Source organism: Trichosurus vulpecula, chromosome 1 (genome assembly GCF_011100635.1).
Source record: "Trichosurus vulpecula isolate mTriVul1 chromosome 1, mTriVul1.pri, whole genome shotgun sequence".
NCBI lineage: Eukaryota > Metazoa > Chordata > Mammalia > Diprotodontia > Phalangeridae > Trichosurus > Trichosurus vulpecula.
Genome location: NC_050573.1, coordinates 7,548,793 through 7,576,645, shown reverse-complemented (window position 1 = coordinate 7,576,645; position 27,853 = coordinate 7,548,793). Strand labels below are relative to the sequence as shown.

The following is a 27,853-nucleotide window of genomic DNA, read 5'->3' as shown; positions in this document are numbered from 1 at the left end:
CGGGCGGGAGCCGGAGGGGCGGGGCTGAGGCAGCAGGCTGGCGCGCGGACGGGTGGGCGGGGGCGGGGCCGGGGGAGCTGGCTGGCGCGAGCGCGGAGCGCTGGCGCGCGGGCGGGCGCTGATTGGCTGGCGCTGGGTTCCAGCGCCGTTAACGGCAGCCGTGGCAGCTGCCGCCGCTTCAAAACAAAGGAGGCGGCGGCGCGGAGGGAGCGCAGCGAGCGGCGGGGGATGTCTCGGGCTCTGCTGAGGCCGCTGTGGCCGGGCCGCTTCTCCGGGGCGCCCGCCTCCGCATGAGCGAGCCCCGGCGGCGGCGGCGGCGGCGGCGGGGCTGGCCCCGGGAGGGGTGAGGGCGGGCGGCCCCTGCATGGACACAGCGGAGCCTCGGCGGGGCTTCCTTCTCCTCCTTCCGCCGCCGCCGCCGCCGCCGCCGAGGGTCCGGGCGTCCCCCGAGCCTGCCCCAGGTTTCCGCTTCTACCGCCCCCTCGGGGAGCTCGCTGGGCCGCTGCGGTGAGTACCGCGCCCAGCCCTGGGACCCTCGGGGGCGTCACTTACCCGGTGCCGCTAGGACCCTCGTGCCCGGCCAGCCGGCGCTCCCGGGAGGGCTCCCCCGAAGGGGCTGGGTCAGGACCCTCCCGGGCGCCCCGCCCCCGCCACTCCCCAGGACCCCCCTCGGGTCCTGCAGCTCCCCCGCCCCTGGGGCGACCCCCCCGGCCATGCGGAAGCTTGGGGCTCGGCGCAAGTTTGGGGCCCGGGCGAGTCGCCTCTATTTTTAGCGCCTGGAAATGACGGCAGGAGCGGCGCGATCAGGTGCTGCCCGCGCCTCCCCCCCCACCCCCGGCTCGCTGTGTCGAGGTCCGGACCCCCCCCCCGCATCCTCCCCCATCTCCAAAGAAAGGAGCCGGGGCGTCCGCGCGCTGACCCTCCTGGGGTGACCAGGTGCCGAGCGACACCTTCGGCCCTTCCTCCGCCTCAATTCTTGCTGCGCCAAAAGAGCCCTTCGCGGGCTGGCGGGGGCGCCCGCCGGGGGATGCTCGGGGGTGTAGAGCCCGTTGTAGGAGGACTTGGGACGGGGCCCAGTCCGAGAGTTGTGTGACCACGGTGGCAGGTGCGGTGACTGCGTGCGGAGAAAGCCCACCGCCCGCTGCTGCCCGCCTGGTGTGTGTGTGTGTGTGTGTGTGTGTGTGTGTGTGAGATTACGTGTCCCTGGGATGGCGTGTGATCCGATGACATTTCGGGGCCTCCTTAAGCACTCGGAGCCCGGCTTGGGGGGTGGGGAGAGGGGCCGGGCTGTTTGTTAACAGTTTTCCTTGGGGAGGGTGGACCTGCTTGGATTGGGAGCTTCCCGAAGTGCGGTTACTTTGTGTGGCCAACTCCAAGTACGCACTGATTACTTAGTAACACAGAAGGGCAGCGGGGCTCCCCCCGAGCTGGGGGCCAAGCCCACACGCATTGGGCCGCCTTTGGTCTCGGAAGAGCTCTGAATTGAGGAGGATGGGGCGGGGGGGGGGGGGGGGGGCGGCGGGCGTTAAATCTTTGTACCTTTGTTACCTTGAGCAGATCAGACATCCTCCCTGAGCCCCAGTTTCTTGATCTCTAAAATGAGGAGAAGGTTGTACTAACTAGTATTTGGGGTGCGAGGGGAGGCAGGAGGGGCCCCTTCCAAATCTAAACTCCCGATCTAACGTTTTTTGACATGACTTAATTTGTTGTGAAAAGCATAGAGACGCTCCTTTTTGATCTTGGGCTTGTCAGTGTTTTCTCTTTTGTCAGTCAAGTCAATAAACATTTATTAAGCACCTACTGTATGTCAGTGCTAAGCACTGGAGATACAAAGAAAAGTAAAAAACAGTCTCTCAAGGAGCTCAGGGTCCAGTGAGGGAGAAGAGCTGTGTACAGACAAGCTCTAGGCAGAAGTTGGAGGGGAGCGCTGGAATCGAGGGACTCTGTAAAATGAGGGTCTCTGAGGCCCCTTCTATAGAGCTCATGTAACAGCTCATCCAAGCATCCAAGTGCCCTGGCTTGGAGACTGCACCAGTGTGCGCTGCCCAGACCCCCAGGGCCACTTTCAGGACTGCCACAGATTGCTTTTGCTCAGCTGTCCCTTTATTTTCCAACCACAAACACACATGGAAAAGAACCAAGAATTTATCAGATGATTTACTTGAGAGTTTTACTATGTTTAGGAAGTTGTACAAATTGAATCCTTAATTTGATTTAGACACAGACCAGGCAGACCACAAACAGGGGAGATTGCTACTAAAATTTGCTTTCTCACCAGCCTCTGAAAAGGCTTCATAAGTTCAGTCCCTTGTGATAAGTGACGTCTATGGTGATAAAACTTCTAAAGTCTTAAGTTTTCCAACGTAAGCTGGCATTTCTAGTGTAATCAATCTAGCTGACATTTTCTATAGTGCTTCAAAGTTTCTAAAGTGTGTGGAAGGGCCTCTTACAGTGGTGAGGTTAAAATACTGTGTTGTGGGTGAAGCTCTGTGCTAGGCATGAAAGGAGATGGAGTTTAGATTAGAGAGGGCCTTCCTCCTGGAGCTGAGCCTCAAAGGGGCAAAGCTGGGATTTGAACCCAGATTCTCCAACTCCAAATGAAGATACCACGCCACTTCCCAAGCTGTTCCCAGACGACTTGGGGAACATCAGGCCACAGAAATAACTCCAAGGAGATGTTAAGGGAATTGGGGTATAAAAGACAAGTGGGAATTACCCAAGCAGAGGGGAAGGAGGGAGTGGCCATTCCAGCCTTGAAGAGACAAGAGGAGTGTTGGTGTCACATCCATTTTTACAGATGAGGAAACTAAAGCTCCAAGTGTTATGTAACTTGGTCATGTGGCTGGTGAGCTATAGCTGGAATCTGTCCCTGCAGCCTTCAGAATCACAGTCAGGATTTGAACTCATGTCCTTTCACTCCCAAACCCATGCTCTTTCCCTTTTTCCCACAGTGGGAATAAACTATTATATCGTTATTATATAGTACACCTGTATCTTCCTGAGCTCTCTACTCCCCATAACAAGTTATAAGCACCTTTTATAAGCACTCTCTTAAGCACCTTTGTGTCTCTCAGCTCCCAGTATGGTGTTTTGGGATAATTAATCAATCAGTCAACATTTATTAAGCACCGAATATGTGCCAGGCACTGTGCTAAGTGTTGAATAAAATGCAAAGTCTTAGCCTTAAGATAAAAAAAATCAATAGCAAATACAAGATGGAAGATGTGGTTAGACAACAGTTTGTCTGAAAAGGCATCGAGGTTTAGGAGACAGCAAGCTTGACTTGAGTCAACAAGCATGATAGGACAGACAAAAATGTCGATTTGATTTTAGGGTCCTTTAAGATGGGCGTGTTTAACTCTCAGGAATGATTTTGGGGATGTTAGTGTGCATATTCCTGTGCTCATACCACATCTAGGGTATCGGTTCGTTTCTGGGTTGTGAATTTTGGGAAGGACATTGATCAGTTGGAACTGATCCAGAGGAGGGCAAATGGAGTGGTGAAGGATCTGGGGACTTGGAAGGAACTGGAGAAGAGAAAACTGAAGTGGTGGTCGGGGTTACCTCGGAGGTAGGGAGCAAGTGGCTGATGGTCTAGTGTGAAGAAGGAGGGATTTAGCTTGTTCTCTTTGGCCTCAGACCAAGAGCAGAACTAGGCTCAAGAGCTCCGTTTTCTAGCAGGCAGAGCTAACGCTCTGAAAATGGAACCGCTGCCTTAGGAGGAAGGTAACGGCTGAAAACCTCCACTGGAGGTCCTTGAGCAGAGGCTGGCTAATCACCGGTTGGGTGTGTTGTAGAAGGGTTTCTTTGTTGGATTTGGGTTGGACCAAATGGCCAGAGGCCCTTCTGGCTATGAATGTAGGATTCTAGCAGTAACCAAGTACAGCACTTGGGCATGGGGGAGCTCTGCTGAGCAGCTAATTGGGAGGGGTGAGGGGTTGTAAATATTTTGTATTTACTTCTAGTGTCTGTATTTTCTCTCCTCCCTCTATAGACTATAAGGTCCTTGAGGGTAGACATTATTTGTAGTTTTTATCTTCATCCCTGGTTTTATCTTATCCCTGGTACCCAGCACATAGTAGGTGGTTAACAAATGCTTCTCATTGAATTTTGGGCACAGATGGGCTGGAGGCCATGCAGCAGTGGGGAGAGCCTAAAGGCTGTGTCAAAGAGCTGATAAGGATTGGCTAGAGATGTGAAGGAGAGCTAAACCGAAGCATCCTTGACCAGGATGTCTGAAAGAGGACACACTAACCTGGCTCTGCTTGTGCTTAGAAGACAAAATGCCCAACAGTTAGTCGGAGTTGCTGAGGCAAATTCAGGTGTCGGGGTAAAGTTGCTAACAATTAGAGGTCTCCCAAAGGGAATGGTCCGCCTCCGGAGGTTGGTCTCCCTCCTTTGAGGTCTTGAAGCAAAGGATGACCAACCACCTAAACTACTTGTCAGGCATGTTGGGAGGAGATTCTGGTTCAGGAGCATGAAGTGGACCAAGACAGCCTTTGAGGGCACTGCCAGCTTTGAGATTCTGTGATTCCCAAGACTCAGAACCTTTCAGGTACAAGCCTGGAAACTGGGGGTCTGTGGGTTGAGGTCAGTAAGCCTAGGGCAGGGGTGGGCAAACTGTGGCCTCAAGGCCACACGTGGCCCTCTAGGTCCTCAAGTGTGCCCCTTTGAATGAATCCAAACTTCACAAAACAAATTTCCTTGATAAAAGGATTTGTTCTGTAAAACTTGGACTCAGTCAAAAGACCACACCCAAGGACCTAGAAGGACACCTGGCCTAGGGGGTGGGGGCTTAGGGTCTGTTGTTAATTACAGAATCACTCAAAAATCATCCGGTGAGATATGAGGAGGTGCTATCTGCATCATTGCATGATTGCATGGAGAGCAGGGGAACCTTAAAAGAATCAAAGAATATTGATGAATCATCATGGCTATTTATGGCCCTCTGCCCCCCTGTGGTTTTGCATATGGCAGCTCTGGATCAGCGGAAGGCCCATGGATTCAGAGCTCATCCAGTAAGACCTTACTCATTCACAACAATCCTTGGAGGCAGATAGTGAAAGAGTCATTATATTCCTACTACATGTGAGCAAGAGAGACAATTCAAGGGCCGGGGGAAGAGTGTTGTCTTGGGAGGCAGATGACCTGAGTGCAGATTTCAATTCTGCTTCTTACTAGCTCTGTATGTGTGGTCTTCGACAAGTCACTTAACTGCCTTAGTCAAATGAAGAGTTTGGATTATGTGACCTTGGAGGTCCCTCCTAAGTCTTAGCTTATGTTCCTTTGAAAATGAGGGTCACAGAGCTGCTAAGTGGTAGAGCCAAGACTGAAAGCCAGATAGGACTCCACTGAGGCCAGAGCCCTCTCTGCTAGGTCACAGGTACCTTTAAAAGGTCCACGCATTCCTTGATGTTATTAAATGTAGTTACCAGTGAAAAAAGCACAGTTGAAGCATTAGACCTTGGTTAGGCCAAGGAGCCTAACCCTTACCTGAACAAAACTCCCCAGGTCTCCCACAGAGTGGTCACCTAACTTCTGCTCCACAGCATCGAGTGAAGGGGAGCCACAGGTCACCCTTCTTTTCGGACAGTTCCTGTTTCTAGGCAGACTCTGATTTGTACCTTTGCCACTTCCCTCTGTTATGCCTAATTCTTCCCTCTGAGGTGAAACAGAATCACTAATCCTTTTCTCACTAGGTGGCCTTTCCAGTCCTTGAAGACAGGAACTATATCCCCCAGAGTCTTAGCTTCCTTGGGCTTCAGCTGATCCATCTAAAACACATTCCCCAGTCTTTGCCCCATGCCGTTCTGGTTGCCCTCGCCTGGATAAGTATTTCATCGTTTCTCTTTCTTCAGATGTGGAACACAGCACCATAGAGTCACAAGAGACGCTGTCTAGTGATGTGGCCTCAGACACATGAGCTCTTTCCCTCCCATGTATGTGTTAACTTATTTTTGAGCTCATAGTCTCCTAACGCTCTCAGATCTTGTTCTTTTTTCATTCTTAAAGTTTGGCTGATGGCTTTTGTTTTCATTTTGCCTTCATTTATGAATAGATCCTTCACCATTTCCCTAGAAAGCAAGCAATCCCTTACAACAACAACAATTTAAAGTTAGCTCAGCAGAATTGGGCCTAATCCGCAGCATCTAGTTTGGGTTTAGTTCTTGGCTACCACCAAAAGTGCTGCTATGAATATTTTAGTGTTTGTGCCCCCCCCCCACCTTTTCTGTCTTTGACCTCCTAAGAGCTAGCTTATGCCTAACCGTGGGGTCTCTGGCTTCTTTTAATCTTAAGCAGATCTGTTTAAATTGCTTTCCAGAATATTCAGACTGGATTTACAACGCCATCAACAGCAGAGGGTTGTGCTGGTTTTTCTGCAGCCACTCCCACATTGACGCTGTGTATCTTCTTTGCCAGTTTGCTCCCCCAGATCTTTTTCACAATGACTGTTGTGTCTCCTCATTACATCACTCATGTTGTACTTGGGAAGTTGAAATCCTGAACGTCACTGTGCAACTTTCCATGGATCCCAGTTGCATTTTGTCTTCTTTGTCTTAGAGAGATTGGAGGTTCTTGGCATCTAGACCCCTAGCAAGCCAGCCTCTTAACTCCTCTGTCTAGCTTTGTATTCGGTGCAAATTTGACAAGCATGCCACCTGTGTCTTTAACCCAGGTCACTGATGAAAAACCAAACAAACAAACCTGCTGACCAGCACTTGGTCGAGGACCTGGGACAGTCCACTGGCATCTTCTCTCCAATTTGACAGCAGCCAAATCAATCAACAGGTTTAAAATCCACTTACCTGTTCAGTCATCCAACCTACGTCTCTCCATTTTACCCACAAGCATAACAGTAGGTGAGCCTGTCAGATACTTGGCCAAAATCCGAGGATGCTGTGTCTACACCATTCCCCTGTTCTACTAGTTTTATTAGTGGGTCAAGACAGACATGTGATGGATCTGCCATGATCTGTTCTTGATGAGGTCATGGTGGCTTTTAGTCACCACTGCTCCCCCTCTCATTGCTTAGGCCCCACCCCTTAAAATGTGCTCTCAAATGTCTCCAAGAGGAAAAATTCAAGTTCCCTGGGCTGTTTTATAGTTCTTCATCTTCATCAATGTCTTCTCTTTTTCCTTGTCCCCTCCTTCTTTTCTCCCTCCCTCTCCTTCCCCTCCCCTTCCTTTCTCCCCACTCCTTCCCTCCCTCCTCTTTGTCCTTCTTCACAAAAAGTTCACTTCACATGGCTCCCATTTTCTGTATTTCAAAGATCACATACAGGAGCTTCCCATTCACACCTGCAAGTTCTTTGCTAGAGGTAGTGTGGTGTAATCAAAAGATTTCTATCCATGGAGTCAGGTCTAGAAACTGGCATTCAGATTCCACCTGGAACATTTAGCAAGTAGGTAAGTGCCCGGGGCTGAGAGGCCCTACCTTTCTGAGCCTCTTTCCTCTCCAGTAAGATGGCAATAGAATGATAGCCCCTCTAGCACAAGATCGTTTGACATTTAAATGAAACCATGAATTTCAGCCTTAAGGTGTTGTGTGAACGTCAGCCGTGATAGTTCCGGTATGTAAAGCACCCTAGCCCAGTGACCTGTACTCATTGAAGGTAGTAAAGATGCCTCCTCCTAATGGAGTGATAATGGCATTCCTGCTGTTCATTTTTGTTCTCTCGTTTTTAGTCTAAAGAGCATCCTCCGAAGAAGAGAAAAGAAGAGTAAAAGTATTGGGTCATTCGGCCTCCTCCCCCTCATCTCTGATCAGCCCCTCTACCTTGGCCACCATTTCTGATCCTCTTCTTTCCCTTCATCAGAACTTTACTCTCTAAACTCTGTATGAGCCTTGTTAGCTTGTCCTAGCCAGTAATAAATAAAGGCATTAGAATGGGAACTCTTGAGTGCAGGGATTATTTGGGCCTTTCTCTGAATCTCCAGCAGCATTTTATCTGGTGTCGTGGTAGGCCCAAGCAGTCTGTGACTTGTCCTTGGCATCAGCCCCAAGTCTGCCCCTGGTGCCTTTCTTCATGGGACCGAACCCCTACTTCATATTCATCCTCAGTTGCTTGTTCTTGCTTCCATCTTGTATGGGTAACATTTTTTAATGTGAATTTTTCAGGAAGTTAGTTCCCAGTGAGTTCTTCATGAAGCTCCTCTTTTTCTTCCTAATTGGAATAATTTCTCTTTGTGTCTTTAGAACTTCATTCTTTGTATTGCTCTTTACCTGATTTCTCCTCCTAAACATTCAGCCTCTTGAATCCTCCCCTCTGAATTTAGAGGAAGTGGTGCTTCCCAGCTCAGGACAAATGAGGCCCAACTCTTCTCTCCGCCAACATGAACTTAGAGGACTCACTTGTCTCTGCTTTAGATGAATCTGCTTGAGTCACATGGACAGTGGCAGAGTCCCCTTTGCTGCTTGCTCCGTTTCTTGGTGGATGAAATAATCATGCAAAATCTTGGTCTCAGAGGAGGGATTGATGGGATGCAAGAAGAAACTCTAGAAGTGGCTGTTCGGTCTGCTGTCACATGCAGTCCCTGCCTGTTTTTGTTAACTGCCTTTCTTTGTTGCTGGCAAAGATTCAGCTGTTGAGGGAAGGGCGTTCTATGGGGAAATGCCTATGGCCTCCACCAAGCTCAAAAATTAGCATTGCCTGCCATTACTCAATTAGTTGCTGTGCTTTTGGTGAAGGGAGCAAGGTAGATGTCTGGCTTACGAGAGTGCCCCTCATGATAATAGTATTCTTCCAAGCCACATTTGTGGTCTAACAAATGAAATTCTTCTGGTCTATCCAATGATGATGCATCTAGCTGTTGACTTCTGTTGAATCTCACAGAGAGGCTTGCCATCCTGTTTCTACCCAGATTTCCTCACCTGAGTGATACGTTTTTAGTCCACAGTGCTGGACTCCCTTTCTCGTATCTATTCTGTTCCTTTTGAGTGAGATTTGCCTTTGTGGTCATGACTTCCATTGCATCAAGGCTCAGTAGCTATAGTCATCCTTTTGAAAATACAAATGTGTATTGTGCAGCTACAAAGATGATGCTGTGTTTGTGACTGGAGACACTGTGGCCCTGTGGAATCTCAGGACTGAGATCCAATCTCATCTTACCACTTACTATATCCATACGACCAGAGAAAAGTCCCTTCACTTGTCTGGGCCTCAGTTTACTCATCTGTGATCCTGTGTTCCAGGCTTAGGGAAAATAGTGGGGGAAAGATCAGGCCCCCAAAGTGTGCCCACTGTGAAAGAACACAGACAGGGCTTGGAGTTCCAGAATGATAGCCCCAGCGTTCAGTGGCTCAAAATAATAGAGACTGGAGGGGACCTCAGAGTCTGTGGATATATCTTGTGGCTCCTTCTCTTTTTACAGAGGAAGAAGTAAGGCCTGAGGGGCCACCCAGGCAGAGCCAGGATTCGAACCTAGATGCTTTGACCCCAAGTTTGGCCCTCAAGAAAGGCGCTACAGAACGATGTTAGGGCCTAATCAAGCAAGGTGGCACTTACAGGATCTAGTGAGGAAGGCAGTTACATAACTGTGGTGGGTTTGTCTTCTAGAAATGTAAGGAAAGCACTTAAAACCAGAATAGGAGAAACAGACTTTGAAGGAAGATGATTGCTGCTTGAGAAGCCCATCGTGCGCACTTGCCCCAATGAGGCCCCATTCCCTCATATGTCTTAGTGTTATCTCCCTGTAGGGCATTCTGGCTGGGTTTGATTTTAAATAGTATGTTCCTGAGCCTGTGGGGGTAATTGTGTCCGGAATCAACATCGGGAGATGGTGACGTGGCTCTTTTAGGCTCTTTTACTGGAGGCCATGTGGGCCTTGAACTTCCCCAGTCTGTGGGCGAGATTCTTCGTATGAAGCTATCACTTCATTTTCTCCCCTTTACCAAACCCTCGGGTGGCTTCCCATGATCTAAGCTCAGCCTGCCCTTTAAAGTTCTTCCCCATCCGGGCCCTCTGGATTTTCCATGTCTCATTTGGGTATGCTCCCCTTCATACATACATATACATACATATATATACACACATATACACACGTATCTATATCTGTATATGATGTTCTACACGTTGTAGGCCAGAAAGCTGGGGGGAAATCTCAAAGAGATCATTAAAAAGGAAGAAAAGGAAGCTGACAACAAGCATTTATTAAACACCTACTATGTGCCAGGCACCAAGGATTCCACACCAGCAGAGACAGTGTCCAGTTTCAAGGAACTCAGTCTTGGGTGGCGGGGAGCGGAGAGAACATGTCAACCGCTGTGTACCAACAGGCTATGGAGAAGCTGGGTGGGCTGGGTATGCTTTGCTGGAGGGCATGGGAGCCAGTCTGGCGGCATCAGCAATAGTAGCAGGTACTGATAGTATTCTTAAAGCTTGCAAAATGCTTTACAAGGATTATCTTATTCGATTGTCACAACTACCATGGGAGGGAGATGGAGACACCCTGGGAGGAAGGGTCACACAGCTTGTGTCTGAGGCTGGATTTAAGCTCAGGTTTTCCTGAGCCTGGGCCCAGGAGCACTTTCTGTGCCATCACACCACCAGCTGCCTCTGGAGGCCCACGGGAAGAATGCTCCAAGTACGGTTCACCTAACGTCTGTCACCTAGCGCCCCAAATCTGCGGCTGGTGCCCAGCAATAGTCTCTTGCTCCGCTCTGAGCACTGATTGATTGGAAGGTGGGACGATGACAAGGTAACAAATTGATAGAGTCCATTCGTGGGTCTCTTTGTCCATTTCTGTGCATGTGTGATGTGCGTGCACACACACAATACATACCTCAGATTTCTTTTCATGTAGTCTCAAGTCCCTTTCCTCAAGCCCTATTTGAGCACCTGGGTCCTTGAAGGCTTTGCTGGTGGGATATCACTGCTGACTAGTTCTGCCAGGCTGGGCTTTCTTTGCAAGCTGGGGAGTGGTTACGTCTGTGGCCTGAGTGCAGTGCAGTTGCATTTAGAGGCTCTCGGGCTGGGGACTCTTGCAGATGGTAAAATAATGCATAGAAGAGGTTTGCCATCCGGCTGCTCCACAGTGAGATCGGGGATGCTTGAAGGATCGATGGGTAACTCCAGTAATGTGTATGCTGTTCTCTGGGTCAGCTTTCTTCTTTCCCAATTTCTTCACATTCTATCTTTTCCATTTGAATGCCGTGGAACATTCCACAGGCAGTGTGCTGTTGTAGACAGAGGGAGTACCTGTGTTCAAATCCCACCTCTGACCCCTGCTGGCTGGGTGACCCCAGGCCAGTCCCATCAGCCCTCAGGGTCCCAGGCAGCCCTTCCCCAGCTGGGCCACCTTGAGATTGCTTCCATTTCTCTGCAGTGACACAGAATGCTGCCAAATCCATGCGTGTATCTTTGGACAGAATTTCTTTTATGATAATCCCCTTCAGGTAAGATTAGCATGGGATGGATGGGTCAGAGGCCCAGTTATTTTGGGCAGCTTTTCTGCTCCTGCCACATGATGATTTCAGTTGGTAGTTCTTTAAGCCAGGGAGGGGGAAGGGCGCTGCCTCCTCCCAGGTCCACTAGCGTCAGTTGGGCTCTGGTATTGTTGCTGATGGATTCACTAGGTGACATGGCACAACAGAGTGGTTTTACCTTTTTCCAATTATTAGCAAGCTTTAATATTTAAAAAAGGGATTATTTCCAATCTGTGTCTTCTTTTGTAAATAGCCTGTTTGTATTCTTTCACAAAGAACTTTTTTTTTGGTGCCAGTGAGCCGTACCTCCTTTCCTCCATGTTTGCTGATGTGATGGCTATTTCTCAGTCCTCTTCATTATGCTTCTGAATGCGCATAATCATCTGCATATAATCATAGGGTGGGGGGCAGCCCAGGAGCTGGAGGGGCCAGAAGACTTCAAGATGGTAAGAAAGTAAGAAACTGACCTTTTCGGGATCGCACAGGTTGAGGAAGAGCAGGGCTGAGATTTGGAGCCACATAGGGTGTTCTCACTGCCACAGCATGCCGTGGGGACCATGCTGAATTCTCATTGGCTTATTGCTTCATGGCTCCCCACCCCCCAACTCTGCTATTTGCTGAATTATCTAGGGCCTCTTAACTTTCCTCTTCCTCCTTCTCCACGTGAGAATCAGGAAGAAACCCCAGCCTTCTGGATTTTGTGAAAGAAAGCCCTACCATCTGACCAAGGCCCTGGGGAGTATCCATAATGAGGCAAACAGCCGACTTCATTGCAGAGAATGCTATTACTTCATTTAATAATGACAGTGGCTTCAAGTGCTTGGATAGATTTTTGTTGTCTTTTTAAAAGAAGGAATGACGGAGAGCGGTAGGCAGTGTCTAAAGGTTAGGGACACTGAATCAGGAGTGCCTGTGTTATTCGGTGACCCTGGGGTTTGAGCCCTTTAGGCACGTGACTTCTGTAATACAGGAATACAATTTTTGTTACTGTTTTTATTGAGGTAGAGTTAAAGATAATCACGTTTTCTTCCATTTTTTCTAGGGAAACAGATGGTATAAAATATACTAGATCAAATGTTTTTACAAATTCTTAGTGTGCAAAAGTAACTTAATATATTCCTTCCAACTAAATCTCTGGGCAAGTCATTTTAATCTCGAGCCCCAGGTTCCTCATCTATAAAAGGAAGGGAATGGACTAGATCTATAAAGGTTTTCTAATTCTGAATTCTGTGCTTTAATACTTTTCACAGATGAGTAAAATGAGGCCCACCTAAGCCACATAGTGAGAGAGTGAAGGGCAGAGTCAGAACGCAAATGTGGGTCTCATGACTTTCCAGGATCTCTTGCTGTTGGGGAGACCAAAGTCCTTTTTCATTGTGCAGAGGTGACCCGGGGTCTTCCATCCAGACACCTGGCTCTGGCAGGACCTTAATACTAAGCTAGACAGGCATCTGTACAGGCTGGAGACAGATGAGTGGCCCGTCACCCAGAGATTTGCCTTACCAGAAGCTCCACACCACAGGTTGTCTCACAACCACTTATAGGGATGGGCTGTGAACTGGGTCAGCTGTGGGAGTCTGACCCTCAGAGCAGGCATTGAGGTGAGGAGGTGGCCATTGTTCCCTCTCAGAATCTCAGTGTTTGAGACCTGAAGGAGAATCCTCCCTCTGTGACACCTGACAAGTCTTGCTTGAAGACACTTAGTGATTTGAGAACATGGTCATCCACTTCTTTCTTCCTGCCTTAGATCTCCCCAAACTCTTCTACACTGGTCAACGTTGTTGCTTGGATATGTTTTGTATTTCTTAGACCAGGCTTCTTTTGGGCAAGGGCCCTGCCTTTCTCCTCTCTTCTCCTCCCAGCCACATCCCAGTGGCTAGCACAGAGCTGCCCGTCTTCACTAGTACCTGAGAGGCCCAAGATATGGGTCTGGTAAGGAGTGTCTGTCCCTGAGCTGCAGTTAAATGTGGAAGCTCGTCACCAGCAGCTTGATTGGCCACCAATGTCATGACCTGAAGACTGCCAACTATGAAAGCATCCAAGGATGGGTAGGACAGAACCCTCCACACAAGGTCCCAAGTCGGTGTGAGAAGTTCATGGGATATTGTGTCGTGAGCCTCTTCTCCCTTGCCAGACCGTGCACTCCCCCTGTCTTTTCTGCGTTCTCCCCACACCACCCCTCAGGCCACTCACCACAGGGCTCCGCCTATGACTGGGGTTTCCCAAAAGGAGAATGAATATTTGTCATATGACCTGGAGTGTTCTGAGCCTTCCGATAACAGCCTTGCTTTGCTTTCTTTGGCAGGTGGTGACAGTTTCTCTGGTGACGACAGTGTGGAAAGGGCCCCACGCCCTTCCCAACCACAACGGCTTCTGCTTGCTTGTTCCAGTGTTTCTTTTGTCAGCGAGTCCAGCAGAGCTGTCACTCTGTGCCTGCCAGCCCCGAGCTGGGCGAGGGGCCCCCGGCAGAGATGGTGAAGATGACAAAGGCCAAAACTTTCCAGGCTTACCTGCCTCACTGTCACCGAACTTATAGCTGTATTCACTGCAGAGCCCATCTAGCCAGCCATGACGAGCTGATCTCTAAGGCAAGTCACTGGTGTGGGTCAAACGGTTTGTGAAAGATTTGGTGTTAGTGATAGCTGTTTGCCAACCTGACCAATAACTCAGGTAATAGCTGGATTCTGGTCAGCCGTCTCATGGCAAGTAGGCCTGGGGTGCCACATTGGCCTACTAGATATTGATAGTCCCAGGCCTTAACAGAGCACTGGAGGGGGGAAGACTAGTTTACGCTTGGCACTTGAGGCTCAAAACAGGCATTCCTTCCCACGCTTGGGACACAGGCAGGCAACCTGAGGCCTGCTCATGGCCACACAGCTAACATCAGAGGTGAAATTTGAACTCAAGACTCATTCCTGTGAATGTAGCATTCACTCCCCATCTTGCTTACCCCTCTTAAAGCAAGGGGATGTTACTTTTGTGTTCTTCTTCTTCTGACCTTTACCTGGGCAAGAGTACTTTGGGGATCTCTGGTTCCATTGCTGTGGGTACTGCCCCCAGTGACCTGGGTGATGTAGACTGTCTTTAAGATTTGTGGTCCCAAACCTCAAACGCCCTTTGGTCAACCTGGTGGTGCTTCCCTCAGATTTAAGCTGGCCGATGTGCAGGCAGTGGAGATCCACAGTCTAACTCAAGGTCTGTCCTAGAAACCTTTCCATCCTAAAGGAAGCTGTCAGCATGTACACCCACTGACATCACTCTGAGGATGCTCCACCATGTGGCATCCAAGTGTAAAACAGAAGGGTTTCCCCTCTCCCCCCCACCCCGCCCGCCCCAAGGGAAGCCAGGACAGTCAGGACTGCCATCCCTGCATGGTCTTCTTTGACCCTCAGTGACCTCAAATACTCTTAGGACCATTTTTATAGATAAGGATGCTGAACCACTGAGGCTAGGAGAGGCCACACTCAGGCCTTCTGCCTCCAAACCTGTGCTCTGTCCATTAGACTCTTCATGCTTTTCAGAGTCATTTGATCTGCCCAGCCTTCCCTGAAGGGCTGAGAACCCACAAAGGGCTATGATTTCTAACCAGAGTCCTCAGAGACAATATCTCAGCTTTCTTTGCTGCTATCTTCCAAACACTCTGAGTATTTTCATAGAGAAGTGTGAAATGTTAGAGCTGGACAGAGTCCTCAAGATCATCTGATCCTGCCCAGTCATTTGACAGGTGAGGAAGCAGAGATGGAGGAGCTGTTGTCCCATAGTGAGGGAGGTTCTGAGCTAGCATAGAGCACCCAGGTCTCCTGAGGCCCGAGGCCTGTGTTTTCTCTGTGCACCAAGCTGTCTTGTCTCTGTCACCTTGGGAATCCTTCCCAATATCCCTGCCCCTGAGGGCCACATGAGCTGCCTTTTATAATGACAGAATTGGAGTCAGAGAGGAGGAGCAGTTGCCCCAGACAGACAGACAGACAGGCAGGCTGGCAGTCAGCAGCCAAGCTGAGAACAGCCCTGGGCTGCCTTCCCCTGCAAAGAGAAGGCACATTATTTGACCTTTCCTGCTTCTATCTAGTTTTCCCTAAAATGTATCTAAAAGTTTTTTTTAAGTTGCCTAGATGCCTTCAGGCCCAGTGAGATGTGGGTGATGCCAATGGGGGAGCATGTGTGTGCTGCACAGGTGACCTTGGGCCACCTAGGGCTGTGCACATCAGCCTTCCTGGGCCGCCACTGGCAGCAAGCACAACAGCCCTGTCTCTAGAGAGAATGACCCAGCCCAGGGAGGGGAAGTGCCTTTGCCAGAGCAGCCTAGCCAGAGTCAAGGCCTGGGATCGAGCCCTTGTCCCCCAGCCCAGCGTCCTTTTCACTCCACTCTGGCTGCCTGCCTGCCTCGCCTGTGCCAGAGAGTGGTGCTAGCATTTGAAGTCACCTCGTATTCTGAAGCATTTTTGTGTTTCTCACTAGGGGAAGACAAAACAAGTTTTTTAAAGGAAGGAAAAATGAAGATATGCTATAGGCAGTAATAGAACTCTGGTGCAAATTCTAAAAATAAATCTCTCAACATTGGCTTGGCTCCTTAGGTACTTAGCCATCTGTCTCCATCCCTCGCTCCCGCCACCAGCACTGACCTGTCAGAGCCTTTGAAATCTGGAAACTCTCCCCAGCGCAAGCCCCAAGGGTTTTTTCAATTTAGTCAGACCAGAATGTGGGCTATAGCAGTGAAGATGATCATTCACAACTTATAAATCCTAACCAGGCGTGGATTCTTCCATTGGTGTTGTCTTTGGGCCACATCAACCCTGCGTTATCGCCAAGGAGTCTTTTATGTTTATTGCTCTTATAAGTAGCTTAAAATGGTATACTGAATATGTAAAATGATATACTGTTGTGGTGGTTACAAAGCACTGTCTTCAAAATACCCCTGTGACAGCAGCAGCCAGCATTTACATGCTGCTTTAGAAAGTAAAGTGCTTTCCAGATATCTCGTTGGATCCTTACAACAACCCTGGGAGGTAGGTGGCGGTATTATTATCCCCATTTTAGAGACGAGGAAGCTGAGTCAGAGTTAAGTGACACGCCCAGGGCCCCAGAGCTAAGAAGTGTATTATTACACTTGGATTTGAACTCAAGCCTTCCTGGGCCCAGCCCCACTTAACAGCCTGAAGAGCATTGGCTCCATCTTACACGTAAAGAAAGAAAGCTTGAGCTTTCTTCACCGACTTGCCTGCGCGTACGTGGCTAGGAAGCGTCCTCTTCTGACTTCATACCCAGAGCTGAAATGCAGTGTTGTTTCATACTTTTGTGAAAGCACTGCTTTTTGTGGCCAGCCTTTTCTTCCACTCAGTTGTGATCTGGCCAAAGAGCGGTTGGGGAGTGATGGTACTGCTGCCTGTGGCCTAGTAGGAAGGACCAGTGGGTGTCACGGGGCGCCATTCTTCTCATCGTGGCTCTGCCAGTTATAGAGGTCTGAGACCTGGGACCTATGGCTCAGTTTATAAAGTGGAGATAATGTTTCTACCTGGCAGAGATGGTAGAATCCGGTGAAATTTTATTCACACACAAACACAGGCAAAGCACCAGAAAATGCATTCAACAGATCTTCAGCACCTGTTATGGACATGGCACTGTTCCAGTCTGGGGGAGGGGAGGAATAAAAAATTATCTCTGACCTAAAGGAACTTTGGATTAGTCTAATAGAGGGAAATCCTAGAATCCTACATTTAGAAAAAGACCTCCAGGCTGACTCCACCCCATGTGGGGACCCCATTGGCATGCTGGATTTGGAGGGGCAGCTAGGTCACACAGTGGATAGAATACCAGGCCTTGCAGTCAGGAAGACTCCTCTTCCTGAGTTCAGATGTGATCTCAGACACTTCCTAGTGGTGTGACCCTGGGCTAGTCACTTCACCCTGTTGGCCTCAGTTTCTTCATCTATGAGAATGAAATGACAAAACCATCCCAGCATCTTTGCTGAGAAAACTCCCGAAAGGGTTGGAGAATCTGAAGCAACCGAAACAACGCACAGCCACTAGCTGCGTTTGGAAAGCATCATCCATTCTCTCCATCTGGCCCGGCTGATTTGTAGTGGAGTCCTCCCTCGTCTTGTCTTCCTGCACTTCCTCTACCGTGTCCCCGCTCTCTGAGTCGTTCATTTTCATGACGATCTTCTCCTGCCTCTTCTGTTAAATCTGGTTTCTTGGTTTCTTTTACACGAGGCCTTTTGGTTTTCATGATCTTCACAAATAGGACCATTTCACTATACAAAGGAGAGCAGAAAAGAGGACTGTGTATGAAACCGCCAAATGGCCTCGCTCGCCTGGGTCCCTGTGATCTTCTTTCTGATTTCTTTTGTGTATTTTTAAGATGTTTCATTGATCCCTTTTCTGTGTTTTCTTTTTTTTTTTTTTTGGCATCACTATTTTTTTCTTGCAATACAAATTGCAGCCCATAAGTGTAGGCGAGCTAAACTGATTGCAGCATTAACCTTGCCTCATGCTGTAACTGTCTTGTCCTGAGGCGTGTCCGGTCTGTTGCCTTTCTGCTAAGAGGAGGGAAGTATGCTTTCCCCTTGGTCCACTGAGGTCTCTTCTTCCATGGCCACATTACAGTTCCATCTTGGCGAAATGATGCTCGTAGCAAGGTCACTTTTTACACTGTACTCTCTATGTTAATAGTGGAGGCTTTGGAGTTCATGGTACTCCCAGTCTTGCCTCTCTTTTCTTTCTTTCTTTTTTTTTTTTACATTTAAAATATTTTTGTGAATGACCTATGCAGGACTAAAAGTCATTTCTCTTGTTCACTCCTGCAGCAGGGTGGACAGCTAGCTTATTCCGAATTTCTCTCAGGAATCACGGGCTCCTGTATCTGACCCTGAGGAGCGGTTGATGTGGCTGACAGATTAATGGGAGTCCTTGCCAGGCCCCAGTCCAGCCCAGGCTGATGTATTATTGGGGGTGGAGTCATGCTATTGGCAGACTTCTATCCCTCACCCCAGACAGCATTTGGTTAAAAGACCAACTACCTCCCCCCACCCCCAGTTAACACCAGACTGGCTACTCCTAGGACCCTCATGGCTCTTTGCCTTTAAATGTTATCAGCTCCTGAGGACAGGAAGAGGGTTTGCTCTGTGGGTGCTATGGGGGTGGGGCAGAGCTGCAAAGGCTTCTGGTACTTCTGGTGGAAATGATCCGCACCTTGGGGGAGTGGGGGCACAGTAGTTGAGGAGGCCCCTCTATTAGCAGTTCCCTGGCCTCCCTGCTGCTCTTTTGTTCTGTGAATTACTGAGCCCCTCCTCCAGGATTGGTGCCTGACAGAGTTTGTGGTTCTCATTCTCTGGGTTTTCTCAAATCCTCGATGTCAAATCTTACATTAAAGCCTAGGTGACTCTATTTGTGGGTCTCCTGACGAGCACATTGAGGAAAAGCCTCTGATGTTTTGGTACCATTTATTTCGCCCATGATTGACTTCCCATTTCTGCCTCTTTCTAAGTCCCATCCTCTGCCCTGCTCAGACCAGACCTGGAGTTCTGTGGTCTGTTCCAAGTTCAATGTTAAGAGGGACCCTGGAAGGCAGACAGAAGGTGACAAGAATGAGGGAGAGTGGTGGACAGGGGAAGTACCGGAAATGACACCATTCTGGGAATTGAAAGAAATTTGGAGGGTCAGCCAGGAGAGGAGGAGAGTGGGCCTGATGAGGAAGCAGGGTCTGGTGGGCTGTGGTGAAGGATTGGCTTCTTCACTTTGGCCCCTGTAGGTGGAAGTAGGGGAGAAGCAGATTGGGATTTTGCAAAAACAAACACTTCTGACAGTGAGAGATGAGTGAGCCACTCCAGGAGATGGTCCCTCATCTCTGCATGTCATTAAGCAGAGTTTGTTAGAGATGAAAGCCTGAGTCAGGGACAGCTTGGACTAGATGGCCTCTGAGATTCTCTGGGGCCAGCAAATGACCTTTGGCTTTTGCCTCTTGGGTCCTGGGCTAGCTGCTTCCTCCTGTCAGCTCTTGGCTGCTCCTCTGCTCAGCTGTTGGCTATTGGCACTCATTTTCTCAGTGATGGTTCACACCACCTTCATTAGGCAGGCTCAGAACATACCCCTGGGAGGTTCCACAGGGTCTCTCATCTTCAGTCATCTGTCCCCCGGCTCCTAAAATGTTCCGGCACAAATCCCTCTAACACCAGGCAATCCATGAATGCAGTGCCATGGCTTTCATTACTGTAGCTGTTGGCCATGAGTTCAGGTCTTCCACTAAGATGATGATGTATTCCCTCGAGTTATCAATGTTGGAATTTATTACTTTGCATCTACACGATTCCAGAACAGTTGGGCAGTGTAGCCAATTGAGTCATTCAAACCCTGGAGTTGGGAGCATTGTGTAGATATGCCCTCTGTTAATCAAGAATAGTAGAAAAAATGAATTGAAGGAAAAGCTCACACGAGTAATCCCTTGCTCTAAAATAGGAATTTTGATTATGTCACAGACACAATTAAGTCAGTCGCCCCCGCCCTCTCTTGTTTCCTTAATCTGAACAAAGTCGGAGTCCATTTTTATCTTGGGCTGCTGGCTCTGCTTACAGACCTTCTACTTTCTGGTTCTATTTTAAAACTAGACTGAGTGTCACATCATTGTGAGAAGTACTTAGCATAACTGTTACCTGACATTTGACTGGGTTTCACATCACATGTTCGTTTACTTGAATAATCAGGGCAGGACTATGATTCCATAACTGAATATTTAAAAAAAAAGATGATTAAAGATGATTTTTGGATCTTGTGATACCATGTAATTACTTAATAATATTAGCTGTCAGGCTATGCATTATAATAATACCAGTAGCTCCTGATATACTAAGTAGCATGTTGTGGCTGTATGACATGGGGCCAGTGCAGAGGCAAATATGTGGAGTCAAGCAAATCAACACATTCCAGATGTTGGATAGATGGGAAAACTGGTGGGTCCAAAGAGGTCCAGCACCTTGCCCAGGGTCACACAGCAGAGAGCATCAGAGCCTCCTGGCTCTGATTCCAATGTTCCGACTCTCACAGATTCAGAGGTCATAGTCAAATTGGCACTCAGCCAGCATTTATTAAGTGCCTATTGCATGCCAGGCCCTTCGACAGCCACCCTTTTTTCATGTTTCCTAAGAAGGATAGAACATTATTCAGAACCAGGGGGCCAGTTGTCATTCAAGGGCAGTGTTTTGGTCCTAATCCAAAATGTGAGTCTTCATTGAGCACTTGCCACATGCCATCATTTCCTGTCAAGTAGGTTTTTAACAAATACTTACCGATTGATGGATTGACCATCTCTCTGTCAGGAGATGGGGAGCATGCAGTGGCAGCCACCCTAAGGAATCCTCAACTCTCCTCGTCTTACAGAGGAGGAAACTGAGACCTCTCCAGAAAGAAGGGGCCGTGACGTCCAAGGTCACACCACGAGGCATTCCCTAGCCCCTCATGGGCAAGAGAAGACCTGCTTGGGCTTGATTGTCCTCTAGTGTGTGGAGTACATCCATTCGGCCCAAAAGGGCAGAATTGGGGGGAAGTTAGGGGAGTTGTAAGGGAAAACTTCTTAACAACTAGAGCAGAACCACAGGCAATGGAGGGAAGCTGATTCAGGCTGATGTCCCAGAGTGGAAGGGATTCCTGTCACCTTGGAGGTCTTCAGACAGGCTGGAGCACTCCCGATTGTGTTTGGGTTGGACTGGCTTAGATGGTTGCTGAGGTTCCTTGTGTGATAGAGCTGTTGAAATGATATTATCTTCCAGGGAGGGGAGTAGTAGTGTTACCCATCACTGGAGTCTTCACACAACAGCTCCATGATCATAGAGAAGGAGGCTTCCTATTCAGGTTACAGGTTGGGCAGATGACCCCGGGAGCCCTTTTGAGCTGAGCTTCTCTGGGCTGGAGATGAGTGCCCTCTTCTCTGAGTTCTCCCTTCTTTTCCTGAAGTTCAGGAAGAAGAGCTCGCCAAATCTGTGGTGCCGTACACTCCCCTCACCCCTGAAAGATTTATCTGCTAAATTCTGATTTAGCTGCTCTGAGGCCCCACATTTTTCCAGCCTCATTGCCCTCTGGAAGCTTCTTGTCTTCTGCTCACTGACCTAGATGGGGATAGCAATGCCTTTACTTCTTTCCTTTCTTCCTTCTTCTTTCCTTCCTATTTGACCTGATTATTACCTGTGTGAAAAGGACTTTGCTGAGGAGGAGAAGACACACTAAAAAGTGTGGAGATGGGGGAGGATGCTCAGGGAGCGCCTTGAAGTCAGACTGAGCCTGGCTTTGAGTCCTGGCTTTGCCACTCAGCAGCTTTGTTACCTAGAGCAATTCAGTTCAGCAAAGTGCCTGCTGTGCGTAAGGCACAGCTTCAGGAACTTGCCACGTCCTTCCCTTGTCTATTGTGTAAAATGAAGGTGCCAGACTCTGAGCCCTTCCCAGCACCGAGGGGCTGACTTCGCTAATTTTGCCATTCTGCCCACCCCGCTTGATTTGCCTCCAACTGTATGCAGGCCAAAGTTGTGTGCCAGGGATTTGTGTTTCAGATCCTGCCTGCTCCCTCCTCTCCTCAAGCACAGCCAGTGTGGCTCCCCAGTCCCTCTCCCAGACAGCAGAGCAAGCTACATTTCTTTGCCAGTTACGGGTTGAATGAGCTTCTTCGAAAAGTACTTTCTCACTGTTTACCCTAGGAGATAGGTAGTGCAAGGATTAGCGTTCCCATTTCCCATTTCAGAGATGAGGAGCCTGAGGTTCCAAGTTGGTTCCTGGCCCCAAAGTCTCGCCGACTAAGCACTTCCTACTTGGGGCCCCAAGGCTAAAACCCACCGTGCTGTTGACCTTACTGCCCTGTATCTTTTAGCTCTCTCCTTGCCTTATTAAGTTAAGTTAGATGAGCAGAGTTGTTGTTTGAGAGATTCCTTGGACCTGAAAGATCATCTGATCCAACCTCACTTTATTTTTAAAATGTATTTATTTTTATTCTGAGCTTAACTAACATGAAATAAAATGGTCATTTCCATGTACACAGTAGAACAGAAATCAGATTGTACATGAAACTGCAGATCTCATTATGTACCGCTTGCTTTTCTTTTAAAGTAAATAATAAATTCAGCCTGTAGCTTTCAAAGCTATCCTGTTTGTCTGTGCTTCTTTCTGACCTGCCTTCTGTTGTTCTCTTCTGAGCATTTTTAAAAAGGTGCCTAAGTATCATCTTGTCTTTTATTTTTGATTCCTTTTCCCTCTTCCCCCTCACTATTCCACCCAAAACCTGCTGGGAAAAAAAAAAAGAAGGAAAAGCTCTTGCAACAAACAAGCAGAATTAATCCAAACATTCCCCCACTGACTGTCTGAAAACAATGGGTCTCATTCTGCAGCTTTCCTTTCCCTCAGGTGCTTAGGAGACACTTGATGAATGGGTTGACCAGCTTTCTGTCAGGAGATGGGGAGCATGCTTCATCTGCATCTCAGGAATCTTTAACCTCCTTATTTTAGAGAGAAAGAAGTGGACTGGGGGTGGGGTATGACTTGTCCAAAGTCACAGAGCAAGGTATGAATGTCTGAGAAGATGAGAACCCAGGCCTCCTGAATCCTAGATGAGACACATATAGGCTTGTTCTTGATTTCAGATGGTCAGTTACTTTGTAATCCTTGCCAAGGAGTTGGGGTGATGGCAGTGGGGTGTTTGGGTTTTGTTTGAGGTCAAACAGGGCCCAAAAGACCTTAAGTTGGTTTCCCCAGGGAGGTTTTGAATTGGCTCTACCTCTTAGTGCCTAATAGGGACAATGGATCTTCCTGGAACCCTAGAAGTAGGAGGGATCCATCACAGGTCACTCCCACTTCCCACCCAAGAAAGACCAAGTCAGGAATGATACCTAGCCCACACACACACTGGATTCAGAAGGATAGCTAACTATAACACCAGGCTTGGAGTGCTGCAGTGGTCAGGAAGAACAGACTATAAGATGCAAACTTGGAAGATGTCCTGAGGTTGGATTTTGGAGTGGGAAAGGTATCTGGAGCAGGAAAGTGGTGAATGAAAATTGACTCTGAGGCCATTTGTTATTGAGGCCTTTGGAGAGGAGATGGCATTAACTTAAAATGGAGAAAGAAGACAGGGAGGGGCCATGAGCAACTTTGTCATATTCAGTCTGAGGTGGCAGTCCCCTGGATTCAGGTTGGGTGGAAGGCCTTCAAAGTTGGGGCCATGGGGGACTGCAGGCCCAGTTTCCAAGAATTGACTGATTTAAGTATGGAGGGCCTTGTCTTAGGATGCCTTGCCACCAGGAGTTGGATTTTTTTCAGACATAGAAGCTGAATACATCTTTGAAGATATAGCAAAGTTATGAATTGCAGTAAAAGAAAGAGGCTCCCTCTGACACAGAGATGCTGGAAGTGGACAAAGCAAGTGTGGAACTTGTTGGATATCTGGCAATGGAAGGATCCCAGGACAAGCAGAGCCTGCTCAAGGGCATGAACTGGCATGAAGAAGCCCCTTAAGAGGAGTCCAAAGTATAGGAGGCAAGTTTGTCAAGAAGTCTGTCTTGGACCTCTGGGGTGAGAAGTTTGGCAGGGTAGGTCATGGTACGGAGCATTAAAGGAAGAAATAAGATGAGAGACCATGGGGTGCTGTTGTTATCTTCTCATCACAGGATTTGAACATTGGAAGGAGCCTCAGTTGCCATCTTTTCTAGTTCACTACAATTCGCCAACCAGTGATCCTGCCACCAGGACTGAAAGACCTTCAAGGAATTCCTAGGAAACCATTCTGATATTTAGCCCCCATTGGGCTCTTTACAACGCCCCTCCCTCACTGCTCCTGCTTCTGCGGTCAAACAGGACAAGTTTAAGTCTTGGCCCCATGATAGCTCTTCAGAGACTTGGAGTCAGTCATCATGCAGCCCTATCCCTCTCTCTAATGTAAGTGCCCAGTTCCTTCAACCACACTGCATGTGACGTGGACTCTTGGCATCCTAGTTACCCTTCTGCGAGTGCTCTCCAGCTTCTCAGTGTCCTTCTGGCACCCAGAACTCAACGCAGATCAGATGAGATCATATTGTAAAAAGCATTTAGCATAATGCCTGGAACACAGTACGCGCTAGATAAATACTTATTCTCTTCCCCTCCCCTTTTCATGAGGATGGAGTACAATGGAACTGAACGTAGCCCAGAACACCATTAATTTTGTGGGTCACTAAATCCCACTCTCGACCGACTCATCATGAGCTTTTAGTCCACTAAAAACCCCAGATCTTTTTCAGAACAGCTGTTGTCTTTTCATATTATTAGATTCAGCTTGATGTTCTCTCTCCTGTCAAGTTACTTTTAAATCTTGATTTTCTTATCTGTTGGGTTGGCCACCATCCCTCCCAGCTTATTTCCATTTGCACATTTGATGAATATATCAGCTGTGCCTTACCCAAGTCTGATAAAAACATTAAATGGCACAGCACGGAGCACAGGTCACTGATGCGCCGCACCAAAGACCTCCCTCCGCAGTCTTTGAATCCAGCCAGCCAACGTGAGTCTGAATTTTATTTATTATTGTCTAATTCAACTCACTCCTCCTCCTCCTCCACAAGAACAGGATGAATTATATTTTCAGAGACTTTGCTGAAATCTAGGTAACCTGTGTTTGCAGCACTCCCCTTATCTGCTCATTCCATCATCAGTAATCATAGAATCTCAAAATTAGAAGACACCTGGTGATTGACATGCAGTCAGAGAATCCCATCTGCAGCAGCTCCTCCTAATCTTCTCCCATTGGCCATTATCAAGCTTCCACTTGAAGACTCCCATGATAGAGTCTTCATGAAGAATCACAGATTCTTAGAGGGGGATTTATGCCTTCAGTGATGGAAGGACAATGATAGGAAGAAATTTCAAAGGAAAGAGAAAAGAAGCCAATCCAAGTATAGGGAAAGTGTGGTAGTATATGAGCAGTGCTAGGCAGCATAGTAGGTTTGGTGTCTGTTGTGGGAAGTGGTAGGAGGTAATACTGGCTGGTGCCAGCCTGGCTAAGGAGTTTGAACCTCGCTGGCTAAGGGAGCCACATAAGGGGCTATGATGGCAGTGATGGCCAGGGAAAGCCTGTGTCTAAGCAGTGTTCTTTGGGTAAGGAGGTTTGTTAGGCTTCAAAGACACAAAACTTACCTCTGACACCCAGCTCTTTTTTAGTAACACAGAACTTTATAAATTAAGAATTATAATCAGAATTACCAGAATAACATCAAACAGAAGGCTTTTTCTGATGATCACTGGGATCCATTTCCACGAGCCAGACCTCCTGAGAGCATCTCTGCTGGGCAGATCTGCTTCTGCCCCTAGCTGCCCATGGGCACACAGTGCTTTCAGGAGTGCAGAATAGAGTCCTCACAAGCCCAGCTTGTGGGTAAAGTGCCAGAGACTCTGTGTCCCCATTCAGCAGATGGGGAAAGAGGCTCAGATCCCCTTGAGCTGACATTCTTTCCGCTGTGCTTATGAAGCCAGGAGCCATTTCTCTTCAGTTCTAAATTCCAACTCCAGCTCCAACCTTAACCCCAACCTTACTCTCCTAGGGGGAGGAAGGGAGCTGGAGCCTGCATGGGGACTTAGGGAAGCCTGACTTGGTGAGCTTCTCTTTACCCAGAGGTGGACAAAAAGATGACTGAGAAGCCTAGTGTGCACTGAGCCAGGGCCACTGTGAGATGTAGCCCCTCCAAGGGACTGAGCATTTATTTAATCATACAAGATAGCATGTGCTAAAATACCAAATAATTGATAGGGATGATCAGGATAGCAGGAAGAAGAAAAGAAAGTGGAGCCAAGATGGTGGAATACTTAGAAGCGGTACGCAGGCTTCACATGCGTGTGCGCACGCGCGCGCACACACACACACACACACACACACACACACACACCCCCTACCTAACAGATCTAGAGAAGACATCAAACTGAATCCTGATTGGGAGATCCAAGAAAAAATCCTTTTTGCAGCTTAGTTCAACATAGGGAAACAGAAGTCTAAGGACACTTGAGGAGAGGGGGGTGTGTGAGAGAGCAGGCCATGTGGAGCCCTGGGTGTATGCCAGGGCAAAGGGAGCTCCCAGATCCAGCCGAGAGGGGCCTCAGCTTGTCTAGGGTTCAGGAACAGTGTCAGCTGGCAGCTCTATTGCTCACTATCCAGATCCAGGGCAGACTGAGGAAGAGATCTGCCCCTAGAGGTGTCTGGCATTCCGGGGTGAGTAGTCATAGGCTTCTAGGCTGTATGTTGAGCCAGGAACAAGCCCAGAAGCAAACAGTTATGTGCCTCCAGACTGAAGGGGGTGGGCTCTCAGATCTGTCTAAAGCTCAGTCTAAAGCCTACATGGGGATAACCTGGACAGGAATCCTAAATTTCCAAAGGGAAATCTACAGTTCTATCCCTAAACCAGCAGGCCTTTCCAGCTGTATCTGTCAGTAGCTGTCTACTGAAATTCCAAATGAGGTAAGCCCACAGGCATGTTGCTCAGGCATAAACCCAGGTCAAGAACTTGCAGAACTTAGACAAGGGGTCTAGCAATTCAGACTTTGCTATGAATCATAACACTTGGGGAGCGCTGAAAGCCACCTGCGGATCCCCAACCTGAGCTGTCCCTGAGATCCTGGAGTAACATAACACTCAACATCACAAGAAGACAGCAGCAGAACGAACCCAGACGTTTCCTCCGTAGTGCACAGAACCTGACCCTAACATCAAGTTCAAAATAAAAAATTAGAATAATGAGCAAAATGGATCCCACTATAAAAAGCTCTTATAGTGACAGGAATGCTTAAGACAAAACAAGAAGGAAACTCCAATATATAAGTTTCAAAAACGAGGCTTGAACATAAATTCAACTAGAATTCCTGGAAGAGATGAAGCAAGAGTTTATTTTTAAGAGCTTAAAATGTTTTTATAAATGAACAGGGTGTTATGGAGGGGGGTAGAATGAAATGAGAACTAAGGAAGAAAAAATTAAAAAGGGAATTTTAAGGGTTAGGCCAAAGCATGAAGTATAAAACCTTGCTCAAGCAACAAACTGCTTGAAAATTAGAATGGTCCAAATGGAAGCGAAAGATTCCATGAGACAAGAAGAAATAGTAATTCCAAAAGACTGAAAAAACCCAGAAGAAAATATGTTATCTCATAACAAAAAATAACTCAGAAAACAGATTGAGGAGAGATAATTTAAAAATCATTGGACTACTTGAAAGCCATAATAATAATAAGAAGAAGAACATAGATATATTTAAAGAAACTATAAAAGAAAACTTCCCAGAACTCTTCGAGAAAATAAAAAGAATCCTTGGTCATCTCCTAAAATAAACCACAAAATGAAAACTCCCAGGAACATTATAGCCAAAATGTAGAGCTTCCAGATAATATAAATTTAAAATATGGCAAACAGCCAGAAAGAATGAATTCCAGGCTATGAAGACACCAGCAACA

At 48.0% G+C, this 27,853-nt stretch overlaps 1 protein-coding gene across 1 annotated transcript in view; it reads left to right on the top strand.

Annotated features, from left to right (window-relative positions):
- The first annotated feature begins 364 nt into the window (after positions 1-364).
- YPEL1 (yippee like 1) overlaps positions 365-27,853 on the top strand; it is a 42,389-nt gene continuing 14,900 nt past the window's right edge. The window contains exons 1-2 of the mRNA XM_036740884.1: positions 365-507; positions 13,731-14,013. Coding sequence (XP_036596779.1) covers positions 13,897-14,013 — 117 coding nt within the window. The 5' untranslated portion in view covers positions 365-507; positions 13,731-13,896. The remainder of the gene's footprint in view (positions 508-13,730; positions 14,014-27,853) is intronic.